The 17,965-nt window shown below is 38.8% G+C and overlaps 1 protein-coding gene across 1 annotated transcript in view; it reads right to left on the bottom strand.

The window, feature by feature from the left end:
* Positions 1 to 897: 897 nt before the first annotated feature.
* Positions 898 to 17,965, bottom strand: part of LOC122935356 (CD109 antigen-like) — a 45,947-nt gene continuing 28,879 nt past the window's right edge. The window contains 11 exon segments of the mRNA XM_044291121.1: positions 898 to 1,100; positions 2,296 to 2,398; positions 3,110 to 3,260; positions 3,381 to 3,514; positions 4,080 to 4,145; positions 4,389 to 4,544; positions 5,196 to 5,377; positions 10,064 to 10,235; positions 16,172 to 16,403; positions 17,145 to 17,226; positions 17,479 to 17,655. Of these exon segments, the coding sequence (XP_044147056.1) occupies positions 898 to 1,100; positions 2,296 to 2,398; positions 3,110 to 3,260; positions 3,381 to 3,514; positions 4,080 to 4,145; positions 4,389 to 4,544; positions 5,196 to 5,377; positions 10,064 to 10,235; positions 16,172 to 16,403; positions 17,145 to 17,226; positions 17,479 to 17,655 (1,658 nt within the window).

Here is a 17,965-nt window from a genome sequence, read left to right as displayed (position 1 = left end):
GATTCGGCTGAAGATCTTATCTGTATTCAGGACCATGATTCCTGACAAGCAGAGTAGAGGAGGCTGAGGCAGCTCTTTAGCTCAGTGTTGTGAAATAACTTTTCCTCCTGTGTGATTAGGACAGGTTTTGTGTGTACTAATAGGAAGGCGGCCATTTTATTTCTCCTAATGATTGCTCCCCAGACAAAATAAGCCATTATAACTAATGAAAGGTATTTAGGAACATACTTATAATAAATTAATATATAAGTATATTCATTTTCTTAATTCTTGGAGAACTTCTTTAAGTGAAACGGCAGATATGGATCAAACAAAAAAAAGGGGGGCTCCAACATTTTCTGTATTCATGATAAATACCAGCACTGAAGTTGTCAGTGACACCAGCCAGTATAGAAAATAGAGGTTTCCAGGTTAGACCTAATTGTATACTGTAACTTTTGAGCAATTCATTGATTCTTACGCCGTGTTAAGTGGTTAGAACCAGAAAATGCCTTCTGCTTCCCTGCCTCTCTTGCAGAATGAGTCTCACATAGTCACTCTATAGATAAGCTTCTTCAATAATCACCTGTGAGGGGCAAGTTACTAAAGCATTTCACCCATCTACGGTATTTATTTTGTAAAAAGATGTTTATTTACAGGCAGGTTAAATACAGTACATTAAATACAGCTACAGAAAGATATAAATATTCATAAGGAAATATGTCCCCATAACCTGAAATTAAAGTGAAAATCCAATTATCTAATACTAAATTAGATACAAAGTTTCCATTTTAGCCCATTGTCATTTTTTATCCAAATAACTATTTATTATACATTATATATACAAATATACAATTGTACCCAATGATATAGAACTGACAAGTGAAGAACCACACTTTACATCACGTGTGCCAGTTATTAGAAAAGGATGCACATTAATACAACATAATATATAGCAATTATGCAGAACCATAAAAGGCTGAATGTTGGCACAGTAGTCTTGCTGCCCAGAGGTAACATTAGTTCATTTGATGTACACTGGGTGCAGTTGAATCCACAGTAATCACAAGTAGATATCCGTTGCATGGTCAAAGAATTATATGTTCGAGTAGTGGACATTTCTGCAAGAAAACGGGGAATATTAAACCTTTGCAAGAAATAAACTCTATAACTAAATTAGTAACACATATAACATAACACTTCCTCCTCTGACTTGAATTCTATGCTGTTCAGCAGAGCAAGCATTTTATATAAATTCCTGGACATTTTTATAACGTTACACTCTGTCATGTGCCAAAAGCAGCAGCAACAAGAGCCAAAGACGTCTGCAGTCCAGGCCCTTTAGTATGAGGATTTTTGAGGATGTAAGAGAAACATTGGCTGTGCTGTCCAGCTACAACAACCATATTCCAGTTCCCTCAATAGTGAGCTCATCTGGGGAGGAGTTCAGCTGTTTGAACCCCCAAAGGGAAGGTCTGTATCCGCATTTCTACTGCATCATGATTTTTTCTTTTTATTGCTACCATTTTGGGAAATATAATAATTAATTAATTAGCTTTTTTTGCGGGAAGAGAAATCTAAAAATAAATCTGCAATCCCACCATTATTTTGTGTTTTTTTAAGCCATTCTCATCAACCTTATGGTTCGGTAGAATTATGAAGGTACCACATTTATATGGTGTTTTTATCTGTTAATACTTTTCATAAATACAAGCATGTTTAATGGGAAAAAAATGTGTTATGTTATCACATCCCAGGACGCATAATTTTTTTTATATTTATGTTGCCATAGCTATATTCGGCCTTGTTTTTGCAGGGTCATTGTAGAAGGATTTACACCATTTTGGAGTACATATAATTAATTCTGTTAAAGACAATACCTGTGCCCCTATTTAATGAACAAACAATTATTTTCTATTGTGTTAAGAACACCACAATTAGAATGTAATTGTGGACACGTCACACTGAAGCCAGTCATGATCATGCTCATGATGCAGCAGATGTAAACACCTCGAGGACCAGAACATGGACATGTGAGAAGCAGCACAAAGGACTGGAGGGGTAGGCAGTAGATAAGTATGAATCCTATGTTTACAGAGGCAAGCTGGGGGCACTTGCAAAAAAATCATTATTCACAGAGAACCCTTTTAAGCTTCAAGTTTGTATGTTTTTTTTCTTCTTTGCCAATATCCTCTTATCTAGGAGCACTGATATGTACGTTGTTTCGGAAGGTCTTAAATTCTGTGTTGCCATTTCTGTTTTCATACCCTGTACTTTGTCTAAACAAAAGGAATATAAGTAATCTCTGGTACTTACCTGGATTGTAGTAATCAGAGACTTTAATAACAGCATCTTGAGAATTTGCCACCTTTGCAAAACGAATCATTGGAATAGATATACAGAGTTCCTCTTTGGTCACCTAAAAAAATAAGGAAATAGGAAGCCGTGTTCACAAGTTGCTAAAAACACAGTATGACCGCTATATGCAAACCACTTGTAGACCACCCAAGACAGGCCTGTACATTACTAATATTGTAAAGTATTACATGTTATTGCTTCAAGGGGTTGTTCCATCTAGGACATTTATGAGATATCGATAGGATATGCCATAAATTTTGATTGAAACAGGCTCCAGCTCTGAGACACACTCTTATCTCAAGAATGGAGCCCCCAAAATGAACAGACAGGACAAAGTGTTTGCATGGTATCATCTTCATTCACTGTGGGGGGACTTCAGAAAATAGTCGAGTGAGTGTGCACTGCTTTATTTTGGTAGTTCCATAGCAGTAAGTGGACAGCAACCTGAACAAGTGCAACCACCTCTAAATTTACCATTATGGGATCTCCAAAAATAATGAGCCAATGCTTGTCTATGTACAGAGGTCCCATAGCAGTGAATGGAAGGCTGCTCTTTATTCACTTAGGGTCCCTGCTTTGAAAATAGGAGCCAATCCCAGAGGTGAATCCCATAACTATCAGACATTTTTGGCAAATTCTCTTGATAAATCGTAAATGTCCCAGATAGGAATAGCCCTTTAAATATAGAATATAGTGCTAATTAGTCTACCCACATGCAGTTTCCTTTTTTTTCACAAACAAGTAATCATTGTAAAATATTTTTTTAACTCACCGAATCCAGGTAAAGATAAACTTTTCCTTCTTTTGGCTCAACCAGTTTTAGAGATTGAACACTAATAACTCCTTCTGGGCTCAAAGTGAACCCACTGAGGTAACCAACATCTAACAATGCCATGCTGCTCTCATTCCCCTTTCCCTGGAAGCTGAAAACAAAAACATGATATTAATGTAGAGAAAAAATATTCAGAACTAAAGGTATACATCCTAACTTTAGAAACAAATAAACTCCTATAAAAAGACATGGGAACTGTGATCCTACTTACCTCATACATACATCCACAGAGAGCCTATGAATGTTATTTGTCTCATCCTTAACTGTCACATCTAATAGGAAAGGTTCAATCACAGTGTTTCGTCTGCGCCTGGACGAGGACTTCCGATTATACATTACATTAAGCTGTAAAGAAAAAATATTAGTAAAAATTTGTATTAATTAATATATGCTAACCTGTGTAGTATGGTCAATGTATCGGTATATGAGAGCTGCATTTTCCCTCAAGCCTGTGATTCATTGAAATCTGATCCATTGATTTAATTTCTTGTTCAATCTTCTTGGGGCAATAAAGAAAATGTGCAAGATGTGGCATTCCAGTTTCCCTTTTATAAACTATTTTGCTCATTGAATACATTCCCTAATTATCAGTTTCCTGTTATTTTCTGATCTTTCCTATTATAGAAAATAAGCAAAAGCTTAACTTGAAGATCCTAGGATCCAAAGCATAATTTCTAATGAGCCACTCACCTACCATATTCCCTTTTTAATACTGTACTATGAGGCAGAGGCATTTGTGCCCTCTCGGCACCAGGATCCAGTTGCTATTTCTACACCTCCCATAGCTACACCCCTGGAATCAGGTAAATTAGCCATAAAGGCTTACATAATACAAAAATATATTAAAATACAAAATATATTAAGATACCAATAATAGAAACATTGAAACTCTTGAATACTAGATTTTTACCTGGAAAATCACCAATCCTCTTCCATCTGCAGTGGCATTGACTAGCAAAGGCTGAGAAACCTGAATCTAACAATGAAGCAGAATTATAAATCATATATTATTTATAGATAAACATCAAAGTAATAGTGATAAACATCCCTAGTGGGCTACAGGCAATTAAGGGGCTAATGGCAACTTTCCTGTAGGTCTAGGGGACTAAAGAGGTGAATGAAAAAATCCCTAGTAGTCTAGAGTAGAGTAGTAGAAGGTATCTCGCTAAGTTGGTGTAGAGAGTATATTTTACAAGTTGGTGTAGAGAGTATATTTTACCTGTTGACTTTGTAACACTAGAAGGTTTTTATTGTTGACATGGAAGGTGTTATGCACATATGAATCTGGTCCAGTAACAGCCAATGTAAGAGATGTTTCATAAGATGGAACCAAGAGCAAAAACTTGGACAGGGCTTGCAGAGCCATTATTGTATCCTGGTAAAACAATAGAAGGGAAAGGATTTTAATAGTAAACTCAACTAAAATACTGATGCAGCCGCCTTCAACATATATTTTACATAAAAGATTCATCATGGAGAAACAACTCTAATGTCCTCTACAACCACAGTGTAAATTATTAATGTACAAAATATCCATGAAGCTGCACTTGAATATCAGCCAATATCTCCCTCTACCTGCTTCTGGAGCTTGAAGATCTAGAGATGAACATACAGTATTTGAACTAATGCTTAATAAATGTATTCATTAATGGGGTTCCCCACTTTGTTCAATCTCTTTTTGTTGGAAACGGTCCCAAATAGTAGGCTGATCACAAGGAGTCCCACAGATGGGGTCCTAAGAAATAATCTGTAATCTGTGGGGCAACCTGATAACAAGAGTAATTTCTCTGTAGCATCATTAGAAGGGTGACGAATCATTACCCAATAATAGGGTATTTAAAAACAGGATTTGTAAACCAGAAAACTTATTTAACAGAATGTGTCATTTTGACCTGAAATTGACCTAAAGTAGACAACAGGATATAACAATCATGTTTTGATCCAAGGAATAAATTATGAAGAAGGTGCTTTATCTAGTTACTATGTAGCATAGCATCTGTATTATCAGATGTAATAAGAACTTTACCTGAGTGGATGAATATCCTCCAAGATGATTCCTTTGTTGGCTTAACCATTTCATAACAGGAATACCATCCATTATTTTGCCCTGCTGGTGATAGGAAAACAGGGCATATGCTGCGGTTTCAATGTCTGTTGTTCTTGGCTGCCAGGAATAGTTTGATGACTTAGACCAAAACTTGGTCCCTTCTTCTAAGGAAATAAAATGATACCAAAAAATTATATATATATACACTACGTGCAGAATTATTAGGCAAATGAGTATTTTGACCACATCATCCTCTTTATGCATGTTGTCTTACTCCAAGCTGTATAGGCTCGAAAGCCTACTACCAATTAAGCATATTAGGTGATGTGCATCTCTGTAATGAGAAGGAGTGTGGTCTAATGACATCAACACCCTATATCAGGTGTGCATAATTATTAGGCAACTTCCTTTCCTTTGGCAAAATGGGTCAAAAGAAGGACTTGACAGGCTCAGAAAAGTCAAAAATAGTGAGATATCTTGCAGAGGGATGCAGCACTCTTAAAATTGCAAAGCTTCTGAAGCGTGATCTTCGAACAATCAAGCGTTTCATTCAAAATAGTCAACAGGGTCGCAAGAAGCGTGTGGAAAAACCAAGGCGCAAAATAACTGCTCATGAACTGAGAAAAGTCAAGCGTGCAGCTGCCAAGATGCCACTTGCCACCAGTTTGGCCATATTTCAGAGCTGCAACATCACTGGAGTGCCCAAAAGCACAAGGTGTGCAATACTCAGAGACATGGCCAAGGTAAGAAAGGCTGAAAGATGACCACCACTGAACAAGACACACAAGCTGAAACGTCAAGACTGGGCCAAGAAATATCTCAAGACTGATTTTTCTAAGGTTTTATGGACTGATGAAATGAGAGTGAGTCTTGATGGGCCAGATGGATGGGCCCGTGGCTGGATTGGTAAAGGGCAGAGAGCTCCAGTCCGACTCAGACGCCAGCAAGGTGGAGGTGGAGTACTGGTTTGGGCTGGTATCATCAAAGATGAGCTTGTGGGGCCTTTTCGGGTTGAGGATGGAGTCAAGCTCAACTCCCAGTCCTACTGCCAGTTTCTGGAAGACACCTTCTTCAAGCAGTGGTACAGGAAGAAGTCTGCATCCTTCAAGAAAAACATGATTTTCATGCAGGACAATGCTCCATCACACGCGTCCAAGTACTCCACAGCGTGGCTGGCAAGAAAGGGTATAAAAGAAGAAAATCTAATGACATGGCCTCCTTGTTCACCTGATCTGAACCCCATTGAGAACCTGTGGTCCATCATCAAATGTGAGATTTACAAGGAGGGAAAACAGTACACCTCTCTGAACAGTGTCTGGGAGGCTGTGGTTGCTGCTGCACGCAATGTTGATGGTGAACAGATCAAAACACTGACAGAATCCATGGATGGCAGGCTTTTGAGTGTCCTTGCAAAGAAAGGTGGCTATATTGGTCACTGATTTGTTTTTGTTTTGTTTTTGAATGTCAGAAATGTATATTTGTGAATGTTGAGATGTTATATTGGTTTCACTGGTAAAAATAAATAATTGAAATGGGGATATATTTGTTTTTTGTTAAGTTGCCTAATAATTATGTACAGTAATAGTCACCTGCACACACAGATATCCCCCTAAAATAGCTAAAACTAAAAACAAACTAAAAACTACTTCCAAAAATATTCAGCTTTGATATTAATGAGTTTTTTGGGTTCATTGAGAACATGGTTGTTGTTCAATAATAAAATGAATCCTCAAAAATACAACTTGCCTAATAATTCTGCACTCCCTGTATATATATATATATATATATATATATATTTATATAAAATAAGGAAAATAATGACGGCACCGGATGCAGACAATATGGGTGCTAGGTCCAGGGATGTAGCTGCTTACCCCAAATGAACAAAAACGAAGAAAGGACAGCACTCCAAGTAAAAAGTCGTGGTCTTTAATCACCCATGTGGATGGCAACGTTTCAGCTCAAACAAGAGCCTTTTTCAAGCAATGAACACAGTGTATGCTGAGGTATATATAATCCAGCCCCCATCATAATACAATCAATCAATAATCAAGAATAAAAATAAAGTGCAGAAGTACATAAATAGTATAAAGATGCAGGTACAAATGTATAAAAATCCATAGGCGAACATATCGCTATAGTGATATGGCAAATATATAATACAAAATATGTATATATTTTTACAACCTACAATAAGGTAATTGGTGCTTAAAACCAGGTGTGCACAAAGTGGGAGGAACAAGGAATAATGACGCTACAAAAAGGAGGAGAAAGCGGTGACATACCCAGCGCCGCACATCGTGTCTAACATGTCGCATACCATTGAAGCCGGCGTTCAGCTACAAGCAATGCGCAGACTCCAGAGAGCGTCCGATCACGGCGTGACGTCACCACCGGTCTTTTCAGAGACATGCGTACTGCTACTAGAGATCCTGGTCGGCCATATTACAAAAGGTCAATGCGTCCCATCACCGTGTGTGCGCATGTCCATATGGAAATTAGATAGGACAGCGCAACCCGGCGGAGAGAGCCGTGTTATCTGACATGCATTTCTGGGGGACAACCGGAGAACTGTAGCTCAATGGCGATACAGATCCAGTACTGTAAGGGCAAAGTGCAGTGGAGACCACAACGGAATACGCTGCGACCCTCACACACATCGCCCAAACATCCCCCACAAGTCAATCACAATATTATACCACACAGTGTGGGATCACATTTGTACCTGCATCTTTATACTATTTATGTACTTCTGCACTTTATTTTTATTCTTGATTGTTGATTGATTGTATTATGATGTAATGGGGGCTGGATTATATATACCCCAGCATAAACTGTGTTCATTGCTTGAAAAAGGCTCTTGTTTGAGCTGAAACGTTGCCATCCACATGGGTGAATAAAGACCACGACTTTTTACTTGGAGTGCTGTCCCTTCTTCGTTTATATATATATATATATATATATATATACAGTACAGACCAAAAGTTTGGACACACCTTCTCATTCAAAGAGTTTTCTTTATTTTCATGACTATGAAAATTGTAGATTCACACTGAAGGCATCAAAACTATGAATTAACACATGTGGAATTATATACATAACAAAAAAGTGTGAAACAACTGAAAATATGTCATATTCTAGGTTCTTCAAAGTAGCCACCTTTTGCTTTGATTACTGCTTTGCACACTCTTGGCATTCACTTGATGAGCTTCAAGAGGTAGTCATCTGAAATGGTTTTCACTTCACAGGTGTGCCCTGTCAGGTTTAATAAGTGGGATTTCTTGCCTTATAAAAGGGGTTGGGACCATCAGTTGTGTTGTGGAGAAGTCAGGTGGATACACAGCTGATAGTCCTACTGAATAGACTGTTAGAATTTGTATTATGGCAAGAAAAAAGCAGCTAAGTAAAGAAAAACGAGTGGCCATCATTACTTTAAGAAATGAAGGTCAGTCAGTCCGAAAAAATGGGAAAAGTTTGAAAGTGTCCCCAAATGCAGTCACAAAAACCATCAAGCGCTACAAAGAAACTGGCTCACATGCGGACCGCCCCAGGAAAGGAAGACCAATTGTCACCTCTGCTGCGGAGGATAAGTTCATCCGAGTCACCAGCCTCAGAAATTGCAGGTTAACAGCAGCTCAGATTAGAGACCAGGTCAATGCCACACAGAGTTCTAGCAGCAAAGACATCTCTAGAACAACTGTTAAGAGGAGAATGTGTGAATCAGGCCTTCATGGTAGAATATCTGCTAGGAAACCACTACTAAGGACAGGCAACAAGCAGAAGAGACTTGTTTGGGCTAAAGAACACAAATAATGGACATTAGACCAGTAAAAATCTGTGCTTTGGTCTGATGAGTCCAAATTTGAGATCTTTGGTTGCAACCACCGTGTCTTTGTGCGACGCAGAAAAGGTGAATGGATGGACTCTACATGCCTGGTTCCCACCGTGAAGAATGGAGGAGGAGGTGTAATGGTGTGGGGGTGCTTTGCTGGTGACACTGTTGGGGATTTATTCAAAATTGAAGGCATACTGAACCAGCATGGCTACCACAGCATCTTGCAGCAGCATGCTAATCCATCCGGTTTGCGTTTAGTTGGACCATCATTTATTTTTCAACAGGACAATGACCCCAAACACACCTTCAGGCTGTGTAAGGGCTATTTGACCATGAAGGAGAGTGATGGGGTGCTGCGCCAGATGACCTGGCCTCCACAGTCACCGGACCTGAACCCAATCAAGATGGTTTGGTGTGAGCAGGACTGCAGAGTGAAGGCAAAAGGGCCAACAAATGCTAAGCATCTCTTGGAACTCCTTCAAGACTGTTGGAAGACCATTTCAGGTGACTACCTCTTGAAGCTCATCAAGAGAATGCCAAGAGTGTGCAAAGCAGTAATCAAAGCAAAAGGTGGCTACTTTGAAGAACCTAGAATATGACATATTTTCAGTTGTTTCACACTTTTTTGTTATGTATATAATTCCACATGTGTTAATTCATAGTTTTGATGCCTTCAGTGTGAATCTACAATTTTCATAGTCGTGAAAATAAAGAAAACTCTTTGAATGAGAAGGTGTGTCCAAACTTTTGGTCTGTACTGTATAAATATATATATATATATATATATATATATATATATATATAATCTTCAAAAATAATAATAATAATAATGAGGCAGCACTCCAATGTAGATAAAGGGTATCAGACCCCCTGTAGCAACGTTTCAGCCCAGCTCAATGGGGCCTTTGTTATATTCACAGGTTTGCTGGGGGGCCCACTGCAGTGATAATAATTTAGAATTTATGAAATGTTACTTAAAGTATATAGTTGGATGTACTTTATATATACTAACCTGTAGTGTTTGCCCTTGAGTTTAGCTGAGTGAGAGCATCATGTGCTTTAGAGCTATTGGCCAGTGACAGAGCATATACCACTATCGATAGCATAAAATTACTAGCAATTCCTTCATCAAACTTCTTTTCAAGATATTGCACAGCTTTCTGAACTCTGGATGCATAGAGGGTCTAAAATGAAGAAAAAAAAATATATAATTATTTCCCATAAAGAATAAGTTATTATACTCAATAACTATAACATTTTGGCTCTCAGATTTATTTTCAATATATTGCATTAGCAAAATATTTAGAGATATGAGGCTATATTTCAGGTGTTTAGAAACTGTCATTTCAGAATGGGGTAATACATATATTCTGCACTGTGTGAAGGTTATTGGTTTTTATGACTTATTCTATTATTCTACACAATACCATTTGTGTATATTAACCAAAATGGTTGTTCATGAATTAAACGTTCTTGAAAGTTTGTGAATTTTTCAGAATTTTCTATACCCCTGCCTAAATTTGACTTAAAACGACATCAGAGGTTCAGAAGCCCTAAAAGTAGATAAAGATAATCAAATGAAACAAATGAGTAAAAAATATTAGACTTGGTGATTTATTAATTGCAGAAAATAATCTGCATGTCTGTGAGTGATAAAGATATATCAACCTTTTCAGTATATTCATGTCTTGAATTTCCTCCATTTGTACATTATCAAACTAAAGATTGGTAGAGATGGTTTTGTAAAATTTTCCAGCCTGATGAACATCAACAACTTATCTTCTGATGTTCTCAGAAATCTCCTTTGTTTGTACCACGATACACTTTCACAAACGTGTAGTAAAGATCAGACTTTCATATATCCCTGTTCTTTAACTACCTTCAGAACCCATACATATACTGTCCTGTGCACAAAAGTTGCCTCACTCGAACAGTGGCAGTGGCTGACAACTCTGATGCCATCAGAATAACCCTTTAGATGCGTCAGTCAGCATTGACTGCCGCATCTAAAGGGTTATTATGATGGCATCAGAGTTGTCAGCCACTGATCGAGTGAGTGCAGCTTCTGTGCACAGGGGGCTCACTCTCTCACCCCTTTCAGCATCCTGTGACACAGGGTGCAAATGGCTCCTATGGCAACCCAAGGCCATACAAAGGACCTATGGCCTTCCAGCTACAGAGGCCCATGAGTCCCAGTCCCGGTTACAATGCTGTACAATACAGCATATATTGTACTGCCCTGTAAAAGGGATCAGATGCTCAAAAGTTGAAGTCCCCCAGTAGACAAAAAATCATTTTATAAAAATGAAAAATACAAGTTTCAAGAAAAAAACATTGTATATGTTCAGAAAAAGTATAAAGCCATATTTTGGGTGTTTGTAAAACCAGTAAACACAGCATAATATTAGGTCTGACTTTTTACACTGGTGCACAATGGGCAGAGGATATTGGGCACTGAAATGGCATATCTGTGGAAAAAATTGCAATTTCCAACATCTGCTGTGCATTCATTTTTGTAAAACACCTGTGTGATCAAAAATGCTCACCACACCCCTTGAAAATTCGTTGGGGAGTATATTTTCCAAAATTAGATCACTGGTTTCCACTGCAGGGGTACCTCAGGGTCACTTCAAGTGTGACATTGCACCCAAAAACCATTCCAGCAAAATCTATCCTCCAAATGCCAACTTCCATTCTAAGCCCTGTGGTGTGCTTATACAGCCGTTTACAACCATATTTGGGGTTTTGCCATATCCAGGAGAAAATGGGTAAGACATTGTGTGGTGCTTTTCCTCCTGTTACCCCCAGAAAAAAATGAAAAATGAGCGTGCTATATAAACATATTATTAAAAAAATATATATAATTTTCTTTTCATTTTCACAGACAAGTATTTCTAAATTCTTTCAAACTCCTGTTGGGTCAAAAGGCTCACTATACCCCTTGAGGGGTATAGTTTCTAAAATAGGGTTATTTTTGGGGGGTTTCTACTGTAGGGGTACCTCAGGGTCTCTTCAAATGCAAAAATCCATATGGAACTCCTTCCCTTCTGAGCCCTGCGGTGTGCCCATACAGAAGTTTACAAACACATATGGGGTGTTGCACTATTCAAGAGAAAATTGTTAACAAATTGTGGGGTGCTTTTTCTCCCGTTCCCATTTGTGAAAATGAAAAATTTGGGGCTAAAGCAACATTTTATTGGAAAAAAAAATATTTTTCATTTTCATAGCATTTCTAAATTGTATGAATTGCCTGTTGGGTAAAAGTGCTCACTATACCTCTGGAAAAAATCCTTGAGGGGTCTAGTTGCCAAAATGAGATTATTTGTTGGGGGTTTCCACTGTAGGAGTAGCTGAGGGTCTTTTCAAATATTGCATGGCACCTAACAACCATTCCAGCAGAATCTTCCCACCAAAAACCAAATGGCACTTCTTCCTTTCTGAGCCCTACAATGTGCCCATAGAGCAGTTTAAGACCACATATGGGGTATTTCTGTAAACTGCAGAATCAGGCCAATACATGATGAGGTTTGTTTTGCTGTTAACTCTTGTTGTGTTACAGAAAACAATTATGGGAAAATCTGCAAACAAACACCGTATTTTTTTCCCTATAAGACGTACCTGCCCATAAGATGCACCTAGGTTTTTGATGAGGAAAATAAGAAAAAAAGGTGTGCTTTTGGTGGGTTTTGAACTAATGTTGGTCTGTGGATGACACTATTATGGGGATCTGTGGATGATGCTCTGTTGTGGATCTGTGGAGGACACACTGTTATGGGGGGATCTGTGGATGGCACTGTTATAAGGGATCTGTGGATGGCACTTATGGGGGATCTGTGGATGGCACTTATGGGGGATCTGTGGGTCGCACTGTTATGGGGAATCTGTGGATGGCACTGTTATGGGGAATCTGCGGATGGCACTGTTATGGGGGCATCTGTGGATGACACTGTTATGGGGGCATCTGTGGATGACATCTTATGCTATATATGTGCCATCCACAAATATCCCCCATAACAGTGTAACTGTGTATAGTAAATAGTGACCCTAATACAAGTGGGGGCTGGCAACTGGTGTTAAAATCGCTGCAGGGCCTGGTGCAGTCACTGTACTCTAATACACCGGTCTCAGTCTGCTTCATTAATAAAAGGGGCGGAGCATGCGCCGTGAGGAAGTGAGTGACTGACCAGCCTGACTGGATTGCGCTACCTTGTAGTTTAAATATGGATTGCCTACAGTTAACATATCAATTGCCTACAGTTTACATCTGAATACTGGTGTGTGCGGGGCCCGGTGTAAGTGTACAGTGACTGCACCGCGCCCCACCGCGAGTTGCCGCAAGCCTCTCCTCCCTCCCGCTGATACCCTACATCGCAGCATTGCAACTTGCGATGTAAAAAATGGCAGCAATCGCAACATAAGACGCAATGCCATTCCACAACAGTGCGTCTTAAAATATGGAAAATACTTTTTTTTTTATTTCACCTTTATTTTGCTTTAATTCCTGTGGAACACCTAAAGGTTTAACAAAGTTTTGAAAATTAATTTTGAATAATCTGAGGGGTTTAGGTTCTGAAATTGGGTGGTTTCTATTATATAAGCCCTCAAAGTGACTTCATAACTGAATTGGTCTTTAAAAAAGTAGGTAAAATTGCTTCTAAAGTTCTAAGCCTTACAGCATCCTAAATGCCATTTAAACACTGGTGCAAAAATAAAGTAAGCATATGGTGAATGTTAATTGATAACTATTTTATGAGGTATCATTAATTTACTATCGGTCATAAAAAGCTGAGTATTCAAAGTAAAAAAAAATCCTTTTTTTTTTAGATGTTTCCAAATTTTTGTGAATTTTTAATTTTTTTATAAATAAAGGTAAAACATATCATTTAAAATTTACCACAAACATGAAGTATGATGTGTCATGAGAAAATAATCTCAGAATGGCTTGGATAAGTAAAAGCATTCCGAAGTTATTACCTCATAAAGCGTTATTACCACATAAAGCGATACAGACAAGTCATATTTGCAAAATTAGGCTGAGTCCTTAAGGAGAATAATGGCTGGGCCCTTAAGGGGTTAAATAAAGCAGATAACCCACTCACACCACATTGACATCCCATTGATTTAAAACACCTGGTTCTAATTTCACCTTCAAATTATCTGCTAATCCTAAAGGTTCACATACTTTTGCCTCTCTCAGACATGTGACATTGGATCATTTTCCTCATTAAATGAATGACCAAGTCTAATATGTTGATTCATTCTTTTAGTTATCTTTTTCTACTTTTATAACTTATATGAATACCTGATGTAGTTTTAGGGTATGGCTACACAAGAATATGTGTCATGAGAAAAGAAAGTTGTGCAATATTTCATATAATGTATTTTAAAGGTGTCACCATGCGACATGCTTTATTTTTTTGCAGCTTTCATGTCAGTCTATGTTGCATGTCACATTGTGACACCATTGACACATGTCGCTGTGTTGCCATACAAATTTATGCAGAAATATAAAGAATTCTGGAGGGTTCACAAATTTTCAAGCACCACTGTACATATACTGTGCTCGCCATTGTTGAGAGCGAAGGCACGTGTAATTTGATAGCATTAGAACAACTTTGGTAATTGCCGTAGTGACATGTAAAGATTACCAAAGGGCAAGTGATGTTGTAAGTCCATTTAGTCGGAGTGGATTCACTGACCACTCTGCTAATGAAAGGTTTTACTTGGCCATTCTACAAATGAACTTTATTTATTCATTTATTGGCTGGTGCATAGGAGCACTCTTTACTGGGGCATTGTGTATGGGGCACAGTCTTACCGGGGGGCACTGTGTATGGAGCATTCTCTTGCTGGGGCACTGTGTATGGAGTGCTCTCTTGCTGGTGCACTGTGTATGGTGCACTCTCTTGCTAGGGCAAAGTGTATGGGGTACCCTCTTGCTGGGGCATTGTGTATGGGACACCCTCTTGCCGGGGGCACTGTTTATGGAGCACTCTCTTGCTGGGGCACTGTGTATGGAGCACTCTCTTGCTAGGGCACTGTGTATGGGACAGTCTTTGGCTGCCACTATTAATGAGAGAACTCTCTCAGCTTTGAGTGCTGCATTCAGTAGATATTATGATTTCATACAGTATATATATTTAGAGTCTAAAAGACTGAATTTAAGAGTTGAAGATTTGAAGTTAAACAGTTTTCCTAAGCCCCTAGTTACACATATACAGGATGGAAATGCAGAGTATTTGCCACCATGCATTTGAATGCAGGGAACCAGCAGAATTTTATAGTACCAGCCAAGTTGATGAGAATTGAAGAAATTTGGAAAAAACTGCAGCATAAATTGGCATGTTTTTGTCAGCATGATCATCCCTATTAAACCCGGCATATTGCCCAGTAGAATTGATCATGCTGATACTTTTCTTTTTAGCTTGCACCACTGCGGAGATATGTAGACTTTTATATTAACGCAAAATAGACAGTTTGAGCACTGGCATAGCTCTTGGAGCACTGCTACAGCTACGTCTCTCGGTGCGAAGTACCCACTTTCCTCAGCTTTGGTTGACAGGGCTAGACAGCCCTGTATGACGGTGCCTGCGGTATGGCTTACTTAGTCATTGATGATCCAATGTTATTTATCCCTGAACTAGATAACAACTGAAACTGTTCTCTGTGACTTCTCTAATCTCACAGAGCATCTTCCAGCGACAAGAACTACCAGAACTGCACTTCCAGAAGCTTCAAAAGCCACATACACCCCCGCCACCATTAACATTGACCTCTCAAGTGTTGGAGAGCCGTCCCCGAAACACTCAGCACATACCCTTCACTGGACACAGCACAAGAACAAGCGGGAGAGGAGAGCACCCCAGAACCCAGCACTCTCTGGCACTTAGAGCTGCGCAAAGCATGTAGAATTGGAGGGGGTTAGCTGTGGATTTCACCCTTTGCCCATCCCAATGCAGAGGGTGAAATCTGTGGCAAATCTACAACAGAATTTACATATAATCTGTGGCAAAATGCAAGTTGGAATTTCCAGAGGATTTTGTGCCCCATGTGGACATAATCTGACAGTGACATGACAATATATATTTTTTTCCATAAAACTCATATATACCATACTTACCCTGTAGTACTTATCTTCTAGCAGTGAAGTCAATATATAAGCAGTGAGGGTGATGGGACCATTTTGCCCACCCTGAAGCTCAGCATAAATAACCCGTCCTGGCTCCGAGAATATACCAGTGTCCAGGTCTTGATACTGCATCAGCCATTCCACCGTTTCATTTAAGACAGTTGGATTTATGTATATAAATGTGCGGGCTTGAAGAAAGCATCTGAAAACAAATGCTGACAACCTAAAAGAAAATGTGTATTATATATTATACAATATTATTACAAATATAAAGTTAAAATAAATGATAAATGTGCATTCTGTAGATTTCAAGAACGACTTACTAGACCGCCGCGGCACTGATGCTGCCGTTACCTGCGCACTCACACAGCTGCAAGCTATTCTGCTTGGGTCTTGACCGGATGTGTGTGCTTCTCTTCCTCATAATAAATGAAGCCGGACAAGAAAAGAAGCGCACACATCCAATCGGGACAGGAGCAGAAGAGCTTGCAACCTGTGTGAGCAGGGACGGGGGTTTCTTTGTTTGTGAACTAGAGTTAAAGGATACTGCTAGACGTAATAACATTCTTGTCTTCCACCAGACATGTCTAGTATATTGGGAAGAATGGTTGTCACAGCAGCTGTATAATCGCTGAAGGCTCTCCTGCATAGCAACTTGAGTTTTGGCCACCATACAGTTGCCTTTGAAAAAATACTCTCAGATTTTCTTGTGGGAGATGAAAATTCCAGCAAACCTTTACTAGTATGAAAAGACATAAATAAGGAATAATATGGTGGGCGGGCTATTGCTAGATCGATTCTGCTTGAATCTCCTGTTATACCAAGACATAGTTACAGTGCAATGACCTACCATAAGTAATATTTAATTAACTTCAACATGCCTACGCTTATTTTTATTGAATTTAGAATGCTCAAAATTGTTTCAAAGTTTAGTAACAAGTTAATCACGTAAATATTTACCCACCAGGTACTTCCAGAGGAATCGGAGTTTCCAAAAGCACTAAAAGATCCGTCGTACCGCCTATAGGTTAGCTCCTTTTGATAACCTAAACATAAAATATATCTCATGATTCTAATTACAATCAGAAAGCAGTTCTAGTCACAGGTCGTAATTATACTCATCCTATAGCAATGTCTTATGGCATTCTTTTCTGATCTATCATTTTACCCATTCTGCTATTATGAATTTCTTCTAAATCTATCTATAAGTTATTGCATAGGGACCTTGTAAGCTGCTTGTTTTTGCATGTAACCAAGCATGATGCAGAGCTGTAAGTAAAAAAAAATAAAAAACTTACCTCGTTCCATGAAGTTTATAGCCCTCTCTCTTATATCACTTTTTATCTGGTTAGTTGCTATTAAATATTGTAGGATATAGATGTTTGGTGCAAAGTTGATCATGTTCTGCTCTCCGCAGCCATTTGGCATCTCGATAAGTGATTCAAGAACATTTATTGAAGGGCCAAGAAGGTCTCCTGTCAAAACATCCGTTAGAAGTTATGTTTAAAAAAATGTACATATATTGCTCTTCTTTAGAACATCCATTGTATTGTACTACCTTACAAAAGTCCTAGCTCAGTAATTATTTACTGTGCTGAAAAAAAAGGTTGTTTCTGGGCTGAAAAAAACAATGCAGAATCTGTTTCAATATTAAAGTGGTTTTATTAAGTAATGGCCCATCCTCAGGATAGGACATCGCTAGCTGATCATCAGAGGTGCGACACTCCACCCCCCCACTGATCAGCTGTTTACAACTACACAGCCCCATTGACTGTGTAGTGGAGG

Source organism: Bufo gargarizans, chromosome 4 (assembly GCF_014858855.1).
Source record: "Bufo gargarizans isolate SCDJY-AF-19 chromosome 4, ASM1485885v1, whole genome shotgun sequence".
NCBI lineage: Eukaryota > Metazoa > Chordata > Amphibia > Anura > Bufonidae > Bufo > Bufo gargarizans.
This window is presented reverse-complemented; position numbering and strand designations above follow the sequence as displayed.